The 15,590-nt window shown below is 46.5% G+C and overlaps 1 protein-coding gene across 2 annotated transcripts in view; it reads right to left on the minus strand.

Annotated features, from left to right (window-relative positions):
- Positions 1-1,466: 1,466 nt before the first annotated feature.
- Positions 1,467-15,590, minus strand: part of LOC101523875 (neurotrimin) — a 1,051,792-nt gene continuing 1,037,668 nt past the window's right edge. The window contains exons 8-9 of one of the 2 annotated variants that reach the window (XM_058664095.1): positions 12,927-12,962; positions 1,467-3,134 (exon numbers count right to left, since the gene is read on the minus strand). In XM_058664095.1, coding sequence (XP_058520078.1) covers positions 3,034-3,134; positions 12,927-12,962 — 137 coding nt within the window. In that variant the 3' untranslated portion in view covers positions 1,467-3,033. The remainder of the gene's footprint in view (positions 3,135-12,926; positions 12,963-15,590) is intronic. The other variant, XM_004593275.3, reaches the window with a different exon arrangement.

Here is a 15,590-nt window from a genome sequence, read left to right on the forward strand (position 1 = left end):
CTCCATGTAAGTTGGGAGCGAGATGATGGGAGGACATAACCCGTGAGGCAGCACAGGAAAGTTCCCCATCTGGAGAACTCACCAGACATGGTAAGGCTGGTTCTATGAAGAATAGGCTGTTATGTGGCCAGAGTGCTAAGGAATCACTAGGCCATAAAACTATTGGGTTGGCAGACAGGTCGAATAAAGTCTTAGTCATTAGGGCCATTGTAAAAACTTGACTCTTGACCAATCACTCACTCCAGGGAAGGCCACCACCACGCAAGCTGAAGCATGACGTGGCATCAGATGTTACTGTTACCTACTAGAAGTTGTCCAGGGCTCTTGGTGGAATGGATATCCCTTATTCTAAGAGAGGTTATCTGGAATGGGCCCCCTCCCCCTGACTACATGCAGGAAACAGCTTTCTCCAGAGGTGCTTCTGGGCTCCAGTGTTGGAATATCAAAGTCATTTGTGGTTCTCTTAATCCATCGCCATGAGACATGGTGTACACATCTGGACAGGGTCAGTAGGTGCTGGGGGCACAGCAGAATCCCTAGGGCTCCCCTACATATATTCTTTCTTAGAAGATTCAAATCCCCTCCCCTTTAGTGGTTCTGGCACATATGGTAGGACAACATCAAGACAGTCCCAAAGGCTCCCCACTCCGTTACCAGGAAGAAGTCTGTGTAACTCCCAGGCATGAAGATGGGGAGCAGTAGGACACAAAGAATGCAGAAGTCAGTGGTCTCTCTGCTTCTCGACAGTAGCTGGGGAAGACCCTTCTCAGATGTGGTGGGCTCCTCTTTGGCTGAATTAGCACCTGAAACATGCAGGTGTAGTGAGCCCTGAATTGGCTCTGACCTCATTTCTTTCCCTCAATGACTCTTCGTCCTAGCTCTTAATGCCCAGAACTTGACCAACAGGTTAGTCATTAGCATATCTGTTTAAAAAATTCTGTCTTTCTTCTTTATTGGTAGCTGATGTTGTTGAGATCAGGCATGGAGGCAAGAATGTCCCCAAAGTCCTGGTGGACGAGATTTGGGATTTTTTAGTGTTAACCACAATATTCTTAAGCATTCTTGTTATTCATGTGCATGTGATAACAATGTCTTGCTGCCTCACACAAATGATAACAGCTCAAAGCCTTCTTGTCCATAACTAGACTTGTCTGGGGTCCCAGATGTGTGAATGAGAAGGATGTGGGGGCATTGGACAGCATTAGGACCTTGCTTTGCTTCTGTAAAGCGGGTGGAGGTGTCCCACCACCCTGTTTCTCTCACCTGAGCTTTGGCCACAAAAAGATCCTTGCTTCCTGGGAGGTATCTGAATATCAAGCCCTCTCCCGGTATTTCCAACCCAATCTTTGCTGCAAAATGAGGCACCACACCAGGTGAAGAGGGACATGGAACACTTTTTAATGTCAAGTCAGAGACAAGCCCTCCCTCCCCATCCCCTTCCCCCTCTCCCTGGTTAGGTCCAGGAACCCTCCCCGAGGCCTCTCTGGTCTCAAAATTCCAGGGGAGGAAAAGAAAAGGTTACCTAAAAACTGCATTTTCTCCTCTTCCATACACACTCACACAAAAGTGGGAAATTAAATAAAATAAACCAAGAGGATTAAATTCTCCAGCGGTCTGTCACAAAGCCATCAGAAATTCCCATGATGGGCAAAAGCAAGTGGTTACCAACAGTGAGTTTGTTCAGCGGCTTGCTGCTTGTTAATGCCCGGGGCATGGCTGAGGGAGCAAGGCCACCTGGGACCCTTCCCTCAAGAGCCACACCTGAGAAGGTGCTGCGCCTGGTATTAGTTGTTGCTGCTGTTGCTTTTTTCTTTTACTTTTTTAACAAGTGTCTCTGACATGTGAATAACCCAAGAAAATAAAAAAGCAGGAGCTGATTACACAATTACCAGTAAACTCTATCATCTTGTAGAAGATCAACACACAGCTAACGCCATATACAGCATGCAGTAATGTCTGAGAAAGGGCCCTGTTGGGAAATTAAATGGCTAGAACTCTAACAAAAAAAATATATGCATATATATACTGTATAATATATGTCATTCAAAGAAGCATTGCCAACGAAGCCGAGACAGTGCAGCCCATCTTCCTGTTCTAGCCAGCATGTGGGTATCATGGTACTGTGTGCATGAATTGCCGGAATGAGGAAGAATCTGTCGCGCTGGTGGATATGTTGGTTGAGTCAGATGTGGTTTTTGGTGGCTGTGCCAAATACTCACCAGGTGGTTAATGCCCAGTGTGTGGCCCACCCATTGTAAACCTAGTTAAGAAGCACACTATGCATTTTTAGTGCTTAACAAACACGCTTCTTTTCACCCCTTCCATTTGTGTATTTTCTTATCTTTGCCTTTACATTAAGCTCTAGACTCAGAAAATATAATTAATAAAATTAATCATGAGTCAGAATCCCTTATTCTCCGTGATGTCCATGTAGTAAAGGAAAAACAAACCAGAAAAAGTTGACTGCCATCGTTTGTGACTCGGTGGTGGGGCTGTTGTTGCTGTCAGGCTGTCTTGTATTGGTTCCTGGTCTTCTGTTCTTTAGATCTCAACATCCGCAACACACAGGGCGGCGGCAGTCCACCGAAGGGCCCGTGGCAGCACACCTGAGGCCACGCATTTCACGCGAGCGCACCTCTGTTGGCTGGCTGGGTGGCCGCCTCCAGAATGTTCCACGGTCGGGGCGCTTCAGTGGGCAGACTGGCTGAGCCCTTGCCCACCCTGGCAGCTGAAGGCTGCATAGGGCAGCTTGTGGGTGGGTCCAAGCCGGTATGCCTCCTTCCCGTTAGGGAAAAGAAAGAAAACTCGCTTGTACCTAGACATCTGCAAGGCAATTTGCAATTTCCTGTTTAAAACTTTTGTTTGTTTCCCAAAGTATTCTTTGTTCCCCTCCCTCAAATTTCTGTCCCGTTAGGCTTTGATTTTCCAGATTTCATTTGATTCTATCTTAATTGTTGCTGTCGTAGTGTCGGTGCTGTTGTGTTGGTGGTGACAGTGGCGGCAAATTTCCCCACTGGGGATGTGGCACTCACATCAAAATTTCAGCAGCAGGTGCAAGATCAGGAGGGGGAGCAGCCAAATGCAGCCTGCCCTCCGTGACGTCCCGTTGCTTACCTCGCTGACGGCGCCGGGACCTGCGGAGAGAACACGCGAGTCAGCAGCGACCTTGTATGATGTAAAAAAGAGCCCAACCACAAATGGGGCTGCTGCCAATGAGGCCTTGGCATTCCTCTAAGTGATGCATTTTGATGTTTCAGGTCCAGATTTGAAATGACCTTTCCAAGGCTCTTTCCTCTGGAGGCGTTCTACCCAATGGGAGGGAGATCATCCTTTGCAAGGAGATCCTGAGGCTCAGGTTAACTGTCCTAGAGCCGATTGGTTTTTCCACCTGCATTGTAATGTGCTAAGGCCATGCATGGCTCAGAAGACAGCTATCTGACACCGACCCAAAGCTTCAATAATTTGAAAATATTGTTTGAAGCAATCCCACCTACTTCTGAACACTGCTTTCAACATCCACAGAACAGCTGTTGCACCTGTTGTTCAAGAAGAACCCTGTTTAGCACAGCAATCTGTCTGTTGGCTGCTGCTGTGATGCACTGGGCACAGAGTGCATTCTGCCAATCACTCCAGTGCAAGGCAGGGCACTGGGGTTCTGCCTGGAGAACGTGGCTGTTTCTCCATCTGGACAAGGAAAACCACACACTCAGCTCAAGTACCACCTGCTGAAAGGTCAATGCAGCCCACAGAGAGTGAAGATGATATCAAGGAAAGAAATGAGGGGTCTCTGTTGTGAGTGGGTGTGACTTGAGATTAATGTGGACTGCCTTGGCTGCTACCGGTAGGTCGAAGATGGAAGGAGCAAATTTCCCTAAAAGGCACTCATCAGCCATGCCTCTAAACAGATGTTCTTTGAGAGGGAGCCAAACAGGGAGGAGAGAGAACTGCAAAGTGGCAACATTCTTCGGCAGTTCTGCTATTGTTCTGAAACATAAGCTTCCTGGCTATTCCAGTACTGTTGGCCAAGGACCCTCCCGACAAATGGAGATGGGAGTCCTGAGCTGTACAGAAGTTTGGATGTCCAGATGAGTTAGGCACCTAATGAACTGGACAGTGGACCTGTGCTCTGGCTTGCACTGCTGCGCTGAATCCAACACAGATATTTCAAAGCTCCTGGCCCCACTATGCCTGTGTCCTCTTGGTTGGGGAATTGTTGTGGATGCACAGCCCTGAGCCATTTCTGGCCAGGATAGAGCAAACTCAAAACAAGCTTTCAGGTTCCATATGGGGTTGTTCCATTCAGTCCTAGAGCTTGCAGCCATATGGTTTTATGCTTTAATTAACCCTTTTAGATATCTGATTTGGGAGCAGTGGCTTAACACTCCAGTCGTGAAAGACAGCAGGTCATCTATTCAGAGATTTCCCTGGTACCTGGATCACAATAACGGCAAAGCCAGAGCTTTGCCATGTCAAGAAGTCCCAGAAATGGCTGCCATGTTGTTGCTAAACTCCTGAAGCAATCAGTGTAAGTGGAAAATAAAGATTTGCTAGACTGTACTGTTTGGGGAAATTGATACACATGAAAGCTTCTGACCATATTCTGTACATTCTCAGTGTTTTCCCTAAACATTTTCTAGGCACAGTTGGATGAATTTGAGGAAGAGGAAACCTTGTATATGGAAGCAGCACTGTGATTTGTTCCTGCTGTAAATACTCACTGTGTTGTCTGTACAGCACCTTCTGTGGAGTCAAAGGACAAAGCTCGCTACACCCTCATACTGGATTTCTCTCCTTTGAGGTGTCCTTCCTCTCTGGTTCACTCCCAGAAATGTCCTTTCCATGCCTGGGGCTGAGGTCCACGAGGCATTTCAGAGAGCTGGCTCATGGTTCCATTCAGTCTGCATGGGTGAGTGCCATGTGGAAGGATCCCCACGATGTCCTGTGCAATGGCCTGTATCCCTGTGCTCAAGGCATGACACACTGCTGTCGCCACTTGGCTTTCTTTAAATTAAATTTATTCATTTTATGATTTGATGATACAGTTCCATAGGCACTGGGATGTTTCTTACTCTCCTCCCAAAATCCCCTCACTCCCAATTTCTCCTATATTATTACAGTAGTATAGTCCCTCATAAAGTATATATTGCTACTTTAAAATCAAACATAGACTCCCAACACTTGGCTCTTTTAAAAGTTTTGGGACAAACAGAATTACAAGACACTGTACCTTTTCCGCAAACTTTTTGGAGTAGTAGTTGGAACCGAGTCCTGATTCAATCCTCAAGCAACAGCAGTTGCTTCCCTTCCAGCTTTGTGCACCTGGCTGAGAAGATGCTTGGGGGTCAGACTGTGGAACTGTATCATCCTCTTCTCTCCTACACTCCCTGCTGTCAGAACTGACTTCCAGCAGGAATCTCCATGGAGCAAAGGCACATACAGCACAAAGTCCAGTAGGGTTCTGGCTTGGCCACCATGGAAGAAGAGGCCGGAAATCTAGCTTCGTGGCCAGGTGGTGTTTTGCACCTGCAAAGCTTCTATGAACTGGAAAACACCACCTGGTACATCACAATGGAGTCTCTACCAGTGTTCTCTCTTTGCTATTTCTCTGAATTCCTTGGTGGGTCTGTTGCCTGCTGGGGAACACTATGGAGAGACTGCAGCGATAAGCCCTGACCTGTGGTACAGGTTAAAGACCAGCACTGCCAGCCAGCATAGCCTCCAGCTCACACGCTCATGCTGGCAGAGCATCTGGGGCCTCATTGCTGCACCCTCCCTCTTCTTCAGGCCCACAGAGGGGCTGGTGATGATCATGTATGATCATTTCCAAACTGCCTTGCCCTGCCTTATAGCACTCCCCCACTCTCCCTATGGCTGCCTCCTTTGCATTCATGTTACCTTACCTGGATGAAAATAGACAGAAGAAAACAGGACATTGACAGTCCCCCAGAATTTCACATTTTGGCCCTTGCGACTTGCGGCTTTGCCACCCCTCACCCCCATGGTGTATTCGTTATATCACTTCCAGAGAAATAATTGTACAATTCCATAATGATCACACACGAAGCTGAGTCTGCAGCTTCACCTGCATCTCCTTGGTCAAAATGCACTTTATTTCATGGTCTCCCAGCTGTCTGCTCCTGCAGCTCCTCCTGCCATGCCTTCATCATACAGTGCATGCACACTGGGGGGTACCTTCTAGCCACGTTTGCTTTGTTTCTACCCTCATACACTGTCTGCCTTCCTGAAATACTCTTCATCTAACTGACTCATATTTCATCCTTTAGCTTCTGCTCCAAAGCTCCGCCTCTAGGCAGCTCCTTTGACTGTCTCATTTGCTCATGCAACCCCCCACACACCCTGCTGTTAAACACTGACCATCCAGTACTATAAAAGTTTGCTTATTCGTACACGATGCTCAATGGCAGCCAGTATGTCTTTGGCCAAAGGCAGTCTCCAAGAAACTGCTGTTGAAGGAAGAAGGGCTGTGACTCACATGGATGTGTTCATGTGTGCTTTGTGGTTTTCTTTCTTTAGAGATCATACTTGGAAAACAAAAACTCAAACAAACAACAACAATAACAACAACAACAACAAAAATCCACAAAGGAAACCAAAACACAACATTAACCTTTTCCCTTTCTGTTCCTCCTCAGTTTCCTTCTTCTGACATTCTTTCTTCCATTTACCTAACTATAGGAAGTAAAAAGCATTGATACAGTTACATATGGCTAAACGAATGATGGCAAGGCAGCCAACTACCAAGGGAGAACTGGGAAGGGGTCCTGGAGGTGGAAGGAGCCTATCATAGCACCTTTGCGGCCGTCTCAAGGGGGACAAGGACCAGCTGGAAAATCCTTGCCACTTCGGATAGGTGTGAACTCAGCTTCACAGATTTTATGTGACTTACTCTTAATGTCTGTCTGCAATGCATTATTTCTCCCACTGCTTCTGTGTTGCCTTATGATGAAACTCACACATCGTTAAAAATGAACATGGTGAGAGTGGGGTCACAGGCCTGCCCAAGCCCTGGGCACCAGTTCAAGTGGGAACCACAGATGCCCAGACCTACCTCCATCTGACACTGAATGACTCATTGACAAGGGTTGTTGAAGGGAACTTGCAGTCCAAGCAGGCATGGGTCACAGGGCACTGGTCACAAGACATTTTCAGGGCCAGCTTTGGCTAGGGCAACAGCTCAGCCCATCTGCCTAGTGACAGGGTCACCCAGATGAGACCTCTGCTCTCCATTCAGCCATGTATCCACCCTGAATGGGATGCCTTTATTGCTCTATTTCATTAGGGAGCTGTAGAGACCTAAAGAGACTAATTACCAGGACAGTTTGGGTTCCAGAGAACTGTGATGAGTGTCAATTATCCCTGGGAAACATCTGGCAGGAATGAAAGCCTCAAATAAGATGCAGCTTATTCGTAGCCAAGTGACTCAGCCAAGAACCTCCCTTTCCTCCCATCTCCTCCTCCCTCCTGCCACTTCCCTTTTAGCTAATAGAAAGAGAGAAAGAGAGAGAGAGAGAGAGAGAGAGAGAGAGAGAGAGAGAGAGAGATGATGATGTAGGGCCAAGGTTATCAAGTTAGCACTTGCAAGCAGGGAATGACTCAAATGTGAAGTAGAGGGGCCAAGTACAGGAGATACTCTTGGCATCCATAGGTGCTCATTAGTGTCACCAACAAAGACAGGCTAGGATGTGAAAGTGGATGCTACTCAGGGAGAATGTCATGTACTCTGGGAATGAAGTTAGTCCAAACATATGAAGAGATAGCTCATGTTCAGAGGGTACCTTCTGGCCTTCTTCCTGGAATTAGCTCAGGAAAGAAGACTTTGGCAAACTGCATCCCTTCTGAGACAACAACTGTCTGGCCAGTAAAGACACCAGAATTTCCAAGGGCTCAGGGTTAAAGCTGTCACTAATAAAAGAAACTAGAACTGGCCATTGTTAGGGCAGCAAGCATAGGATGGCACTCAGGTTGACCTTGGAAGGTTTAAGGGATGATCCAGAGAAGTCTGCTGCCCCAAGCCTCCTGCAGTAGCCTCTGGCTATATTGAACACAGCTCCTCTTTGGTGATCCTCACTGTCTTTTTGAGGTCTCCAGCTGCCACTATCACACAAGCTGGTGGTTGAAAAGAGATATGAATTATGGTCAGATGGGATCATTGACTGAAGCAAAAGCAACATCCAGCTGGTGTTGGCAGGCTAGCCAGACGCCCCAAGCTAAAGTTTTGCAGAACAACATCCTTTCTTTGATCATCAGACTAATTTGGGGAAGCATGAGGTGGATGTTTGCACCAACAATCTGAAAGTAGATGCGCACACTCTGCTTGAAAGATAGAAGTCTGGTTGGCATTCAGTTCATCTTTTCTAAACACTGGCTAGTCAGCCTCCATGTGGCGTAGCAAGCCAGATCTTCAATGCCATACTTTTCTTGGTATGTTGTGCAGAGGTAGAAGCTGGTTCCACAAAATGTCATACTCCTTAGGCATCCTGAGGCAGTAAGAGCCACATCTGGGAGGCCAGAATTGAACTTGCTGGACCTTCCTGTGTCTGTGTCAGGGTGTGAAGTTCCCTATGATACTACGACCAGGAGAGGATCTCATGTTACCAGATTTGGGCTGTCAGAATCATCCTCAGAGCCTCACCACCTTTTCTTTAGGTTTTGCCTGACCTGAAGTTGGGATGCCCTATAGTCTGTTCCTTCCCTCTTTGGCTCATGGCCTCTGCAGTTATTTACTAAGACAGGGAGAAAATGGAAAATTGTATTAAACCTTTTGCATCCATGCAATACCTTCGGAATCTCTGTTCTCTGCATGAAGATCTACACAGACAGAAAGAAAGGCTAGCTGGGTATGCCTGATCCTCAACACAACATCTGCTGAAATCAGCTGAACAAGCATCTGTGCACGAATACACTCCATCTATTCTTTAAAGGCACCTGACAAACGTTGTGCCTGGACTTCAACAACTTCGTTGAGCCACCTTGAAGATTGAAAGGTATCGGGGTGATTTGTAATCTAGTGTTTCGTGGCTGAGAGATCTGATGTATAGTCACAATGGTGAACAAGCTAGGAGTGCTGCTTCCACGATAACAATGCATATGGCCAGGACTGATATTAGGATTAATATGGACCGTTGAAAGCAGCAGGATATTCCAATGAATTGTCACATCCAGGCACCACTGTTCTGTGTGTCTCCCTGTGTCAACTGGTAAAGAGTGGGGTAATCCAAGGGAAGACTTGTAGGAGCCTAGTAGTAGCCCCTATCATGTTCACTCCCAAACCACAAGCTGGGCAAACATAGGGTGTGTCTGGGGTACAGCGGTCCACAGAGGAATGGGGGAGCTGAAGAAAGGGCACAAGGAAGTGATGGAACCACCAAAAGAACGAATAAACTGGAGGCTCAGATTTCTGCTGAAAATGAGATTTCCTAATAGGCAAAGTTCTTCAAATAACTTCTGCTGAAATACCCTCATGAAGCTAATTTTCTCCCTTCTAAATCCTTCACACACACTCCTTGGAAGACGGTCAGCTCTATCCAGTGTCTATTCCAGTAATGATCAATTTGGTGGATCTCCGAACTTGGATGATATTTTGAACTTGTCCAGGGGTCAACATTTCCACCCTTCCAGTTAAATACCATGCACTGATTGTCCTTACATCCTGCCACCAGGAAGGGAGACATGTAACCAAAAATATCTTTGCATTTACTCCAAAGCTCACAGTTCACTTCAGCCTGCCCCCTTCGCACTCTCTGTGCCAGCTTTATGTGTCGTGGTCCAGCACTGTGGGGTTAGTTTTCCAGAGGAACAGCCTAACTGGACCTCCAAACCCTGTGATGGCAACCTGAAGCTTGGTGTGGAGTAACATCTTGACTATCAGGTCAATGATCAGTATGTGAAAATCTGAAGCATGCATTCATTTCCCCATCAAGCTCTTGACTGACGTTGATCTCTTCTTCATGATATATTAAGAAGAGGAGGAATGTCAGAAAACGTTCAAAGAAAGAAGAGCGATGAAATTGGAGAGGAAAGGAGGGAATGTGGAAGGAAAAGAAGGAATGAGAGAGGGAGAGAAATGGGGCGGGGTAAGGGAGGAAGAAAAAAAGAAGGGCAGGGAAAACTAGAAGCATAGCTCCCACACCCAAAGTCTCCGAGTCATGTTTCTGCTCAATTAATAACTTTTTTTTTGTTAACCAGCAACACTAATATTTGGGACAGAATCCAAATACCCAAGAAGTACCAGGTTGCTTTTTGATAATATGAGGAGGGTTGGGTTGCAAGTGAGAATGGTATACAAACCTTCTAGGAAAAAAAAAGTACGAGGGATTTTTTTTGTCAGCTTCTGTTCTTTATACATACAGTGCCTGGGAATGCTTACTGTTAGATGGGTTTGCCCAATTATCTTTAATCCTCTGTGGGGAAGAACTGAGCACAGTTCTCTTTCTGATATCCCAGGCTTACTTCTTCAGTTGCCTCTTTTTTTAAAATAAATTGGTTTGGTGGTCACTGTGAAGCTCCCAGGCATTGATCTGCCCAACTTTGCCAGTTCACCAGTACCATTAAGTCAGATGTCATGCCTAGGAGGTGAAGCACTGAGGATAGGGGATGGAAAACAGGGGCTCTTGCACCAAGTCTATGTAGAAGTCAGGAAAGGGACAGCAGCATACCCCCAGAGATTTTATTTATCACTGCAGGGGTCCTGCAACCACCAGAGAGTAATAAAACGGGGTGACATTCAATCTGTTTTGTCTGCAAAATGGGAACAGAGGAATTCTTCAAGGATGGCAGAAAATTCCCAGAAAGAATGAAATTCTCTGATCAAAAGCCTTCTAGTCTACCCTGAGATGGGGTAGAAAAACAGCTTTGGACTTCTCTTCAAGCCAAGGGTTCCTTGTCAGAGTAAATCCATGCATTCAATGAAATCTTCCCTGGTATTTTTCAGATAAGATGAATGTGACTTGGGATTATCAGGTGAAAAAAGAAGAAGAAACTCTTTTCTGTTGTAGAAAAGCAACGATTGGGTGGTGAATGGGGGGAAACAATGGAGACAGGTGAGTGTGGTCATTGTGAGCAAGTGTATGCTCTGTTTTCTCCAAAATATTCCCACCGCACTAAGCACCACTGTTGAACATTCTACCTTGTCTGGAAGCTCAATTTCTGCACCTGCACCCAATCAGATGGTTGCTCGGATGATGGCTGAGCACCTGCCGAGTATCAGAGTAGAAGCTGGCACAGAGATCTGTTCCCTAAAATTGATCAGGCCACAGAAGCAGGGAAGAAGGCAGCCCAGCTCTGACTCAGAAGGGAGGGCAGGTGGAGCCTGACATCTCCCACGGCTGGCATCAGGTAGAGCAACATTTGTTTCCACTTGTAGCTTTGATATGTGATAATATTTGCCCCATCGCTTAAGTACACCTTCATCTAAACACCAGCTTGTTAGAAACAGCAACTTCAGATTTAAAAGCTCCCATTCGTCCTGAGAATGCATATCTAAGTCATTAGAACTGAATCAGGAAGTTATGAAAGGTAGTATGTGGTGCTGTCTCTTCCAGCTGGTCTCACACACTTCCCTTTTGCCAACTATGTCAGTGGCTTCTCTGATGCTCTCTTTTGGATCAGTGAAGGTGCCTCACACAGGTTCAACAAACGTAACTTGCGTCGCAAGCTGAATCTAAACACTTACTGACTCACCTTCATTTATTGTTTTATTTTCTGGTTCACAGCTCATCACCATGTTTCTATCTATCCCTATAGTGAATAATACATCCTTGATTTTTTTCAAAATAAAACTATTTTTCCTCATCTGCCAAACAGCTTCTACTGTAATTCATTTCTCTCTATTTCCTCTTCCACTTCTCAGATCTATTTCTATCCTCTTGTGACCGCTTAGCTGGAATGTGAATGGACGAAAGGAGAAGAAGAGGGGCCTGGGATGAGTGAGAAGGAGGTGGGTGACTGCGAGGGGTGATGGGAGGAGTCATTTTCCCCATTTCCTGCACAGAGAACTTACTGCTGGGTTACTACCACAACTGCCACTGTGGGAAGTCATTGAGCAGCCAGCCATGGGTGTAGTCATGGTCTCATTAGGTCACTAATATTTGCCAAGTAGACTTCAGAAATTTAGAAGCCAATCACAAAAGGACACAGCAATGAGAAATCGTACATGGGAATGTGCTCATGAGATGTAAGCAGGCAAGAGGAAGGAGCTGAGAAGGGCATGACCACGCCTTGACAATTCACTGTGCATCTCAGGATTCAGAATGTACCAAACCACTGTCAAAGCCTTTCAAGTAGGTATTCAGTGTTGAATGGGGGGGTGGGTATTCTGTCAGATACATAAGGCAAACCAATTACACATTAAGGAAGCAACTTAATATAAATAAGTCCCAGTGACTTGCCTGAAGACCAGGAACCATTAAACATCAGGTTTTGAGTGAGAACATGAGGGTGGACCCTCCGGATCTTTGCTTGTTGGCTACCACAATGCAGCTGCACTGCCCCACCTTCCCTCATAGAGAACCTACATGTGAGTCAGTGCTGTACCCGATGGGACAATTAAAACAGTGTTTCTGCATGCTTGATTCTATTGCTGAGAAGCCCTGGCAGAATTCCTGTTCTGAGAACTGCTTCCAGTAGCAGGAGTTATCCTCCCATGGCCCCTGGTGGACACTCAACCTTTCGCTTTCATGCTTTCCTGTAGATTTGGAGATTTTCAAGCTATCTCATTTTCCTTCCCTGCTCTTAGCCCTCTGGGGTGAGGATAGCATGGGCAGAGCAAAGGATCTATCTTTGGAAACTTTCCGTAACAGCTCCCACAGTGACCTCAGGCAATGCCAAGTCAGGGATAAGGAGGACAGGGGACAGGGGATGGGGAGACGAGGGAGGGCAGACACAACACAAAGCAACGGAATACTGACCTTGCAACAAACTTGAGCTTGTAGGCTCATTTAGTTCTAAATCAGGTGAGGGACATACAAGAGAGAAAAAATGAAAACAAACACATATATTATATACAGTAGCTATATATTGGCCATATATAGTTTGTATACTGCCCTTCACGAACACTCTGAAGGAATGAATAATGAAGACACAAACATCAAAGATGGTAGGACCAGGTGGAGTGATGGGACACTGACATGCTGCAGGTTTCCCGGCTTGGACGGGATGGCTGGGAGGGGAAGAATCTGGCTGCTGTGCTTTGTCCAATGTGGCTGCATTCATGCTGTGCTGAGCTGAGCCAGGGGACTCATGCGATAACAAAGGAACCCAGCACCTTTCTGGGGAGGACATCCTCATCCAAGCTGTGTCACTGTGCGAGACCAAGGTCACAGGCATTTGAGCTCTCAGAACCATGGCAGGAGTCAGACTTCTCCAAGCACTGTGATCAGTAACATGCAAGCAGAGCCCTGTGACTCCTTCAGGGCTCTGCAGCCCTAGAGATGGCCCGCCCCATGAAGGCTTACAGACCCATGACAGGAAACCCCTGCATCGGGATCCTCACTTTCCAATGTCTAAGTCACGTGGAAAGTGAACAGTTTATGCATAAGCTGATGTCTAAGGAACAGTGAATTAGCTGACTAGTGATGATAAAAAAGAATGTACTTCATCCTGAATGTGGCAGAGGCACACACTGGACATGATTCTTTCCAGGTGGCCCCAGTCAGCTTGGGACTTTTAAAGAAAAATGCCATGGGGAACATGCTAGAAAACCCCTTCTTATTCAAAGGCCTCCTGGTGCTGTGCCTCCATAAAGAGCTTTGGAGCTATAGCAGTTTCTCAACCAAGCATGGCCAGAGATGAGGGCTTAGAACAGGCATTGCAGGCATTGGTGATTTTCAACTGTCCCCCACAGAACTATGCTATCCTTGTGGTCTCTCAAGTGAGGCTCAAAAATTGAATTGGTTTCTGATTTGACTAAATTTGAAAATACTGCAAACTTGATCTAGCCCTTAGAAGTTGAACACCTTAAGGCAATGAGACATCCTACATTAAAGAACAGCTCCCTCCCCACTCAGCCCCATTATTCACTGGTCCCAGGCTTTTTAAATATATTTGGACATATGCTGCTGCTCACAGACATCTTTCCTACATTATTCTGCGCTCCAAAGTGCTGGCGTTGTCAGCAACATCTCTAAGGATGTGCAGCATGAATGCTGGTGATTAGAGGGGAAAGGACACAGGAAGTACAAGTTCCGATGACCACACAGAATTCTTCAGAGAAGATCGCCTTTCTGGAGGTTGGTGCAGTGGCATAGCTGGTTAAGCTACTGCCTGCAGTGCTGGTATCCTCTATGGGCACTGGGTGAATTCCCAGATGCTCCATTTCTGAGTTAGGTCCTTGCTAATGGCCTGGGAAAGCAGCAGAAGCCAAGTCCACGTGCTGTGCTACTGCCTCCAATGTTGGAGACCCTGTTGGATTTTCAGGCTGCTGGTGGTCCCAGCCATTTGGAAACAAATAAGCAGATGGCTGGTATTTCTCCATCTCTATCTCCCCGTCTCTCCCTCTCTGTCCATAGCTCTCTTTCAAATGAACATATATGCATCACTGCTTTTAAAATGAGCAAATTCACTACTTAAAACAAGTTGGTCCTGTTTTCCCTACTCTCAACTTGAGATGGCTTAAAAGGATGAGGCTGCATTAAGATCGTTGTGCAAACCCATGTCATGCACAGGCACTGGAAGGAGGAGGACTGCTTACAGGAATGAGGACTGGAAAGTGAGAGAAAGCATTAGCTTTGCAATGCAAGGGAGGGGGCTGCTCCTTCCTAATCCTCACGCTGTGTTCATGCAGACAGACACCTGCCAAAAAGTGAAGATGGTCTGACAAATGTGAAGGGCATTTATGGCCATGCCAGTGTGAGAACTGCTAGACAGATCCATCAGTCTTATCACAGTGCTACCCCTTCCCAGCCTCCTAGGTAAAGCTGGGAAGAAGGCAGGAAGGGTGTGATGTGGAAAAAGAGCCAGTTCAACAGGACAGTCATGGGGGAGTGATTTGGAGCAGGCTGTATATGCTGTCACCAATGGTATGTGGTAAGGACAGGAGAGGTCCCTGAGGCTACAAAATTGCCTGAGAGTTCTCAGGAAAAAAGGAATTTATGTACTTTCCAATTATCCACCAAATAACTCCTTGTTCCTTCTCCACCTCCTTCAAGAGTGCACCTTAATTCCATGTGCGGGAGAACTGATTTGAAAAATACTCAGCTCCCTGAGTGTGTTGGGCATGAAGGCATCTGCCCCAAAAGTAACCAGAAATCAATCCGGTGAGGTTGTGCATGAGTCCAGGACTGCAAGCCACATCACAACGCACAAAATACTGCATGGTGACACAGACGGGAATGCAGTGTCAGTGGTGTATAGCAGCTCCACTCAGGCAACCAGGCTCTAGGAGGCTTCCTGCTGCCAAACACGTAGGAAAGTCAGAGAAACTATCCACTCAATTGTGGTTGGATGACACTGATGCCTGAGTGACTACGTGATATTATGCCCAGGTAGTGGCTTGGATGATCGGACATCCTAAATGAGCCAGGGAACCTGGGAACTTCTACTTCTCTGTTACTTCTGCCTTGAAGCCAATGCCA

Source organism: Ochotona princeps, chromosome 4 (assembly GCF_030435755.1).
Source record: "Ochotona princeps isolate mOchPri1 chromosome 4, mOchPri1.hap1, whole genome shotgun sequence".
NCBI lineage: Eukaryota > Metazoa > Chordata > Mammalia > Lagomorpha > Ochotonidae > Ochotona > Ochotona princeps.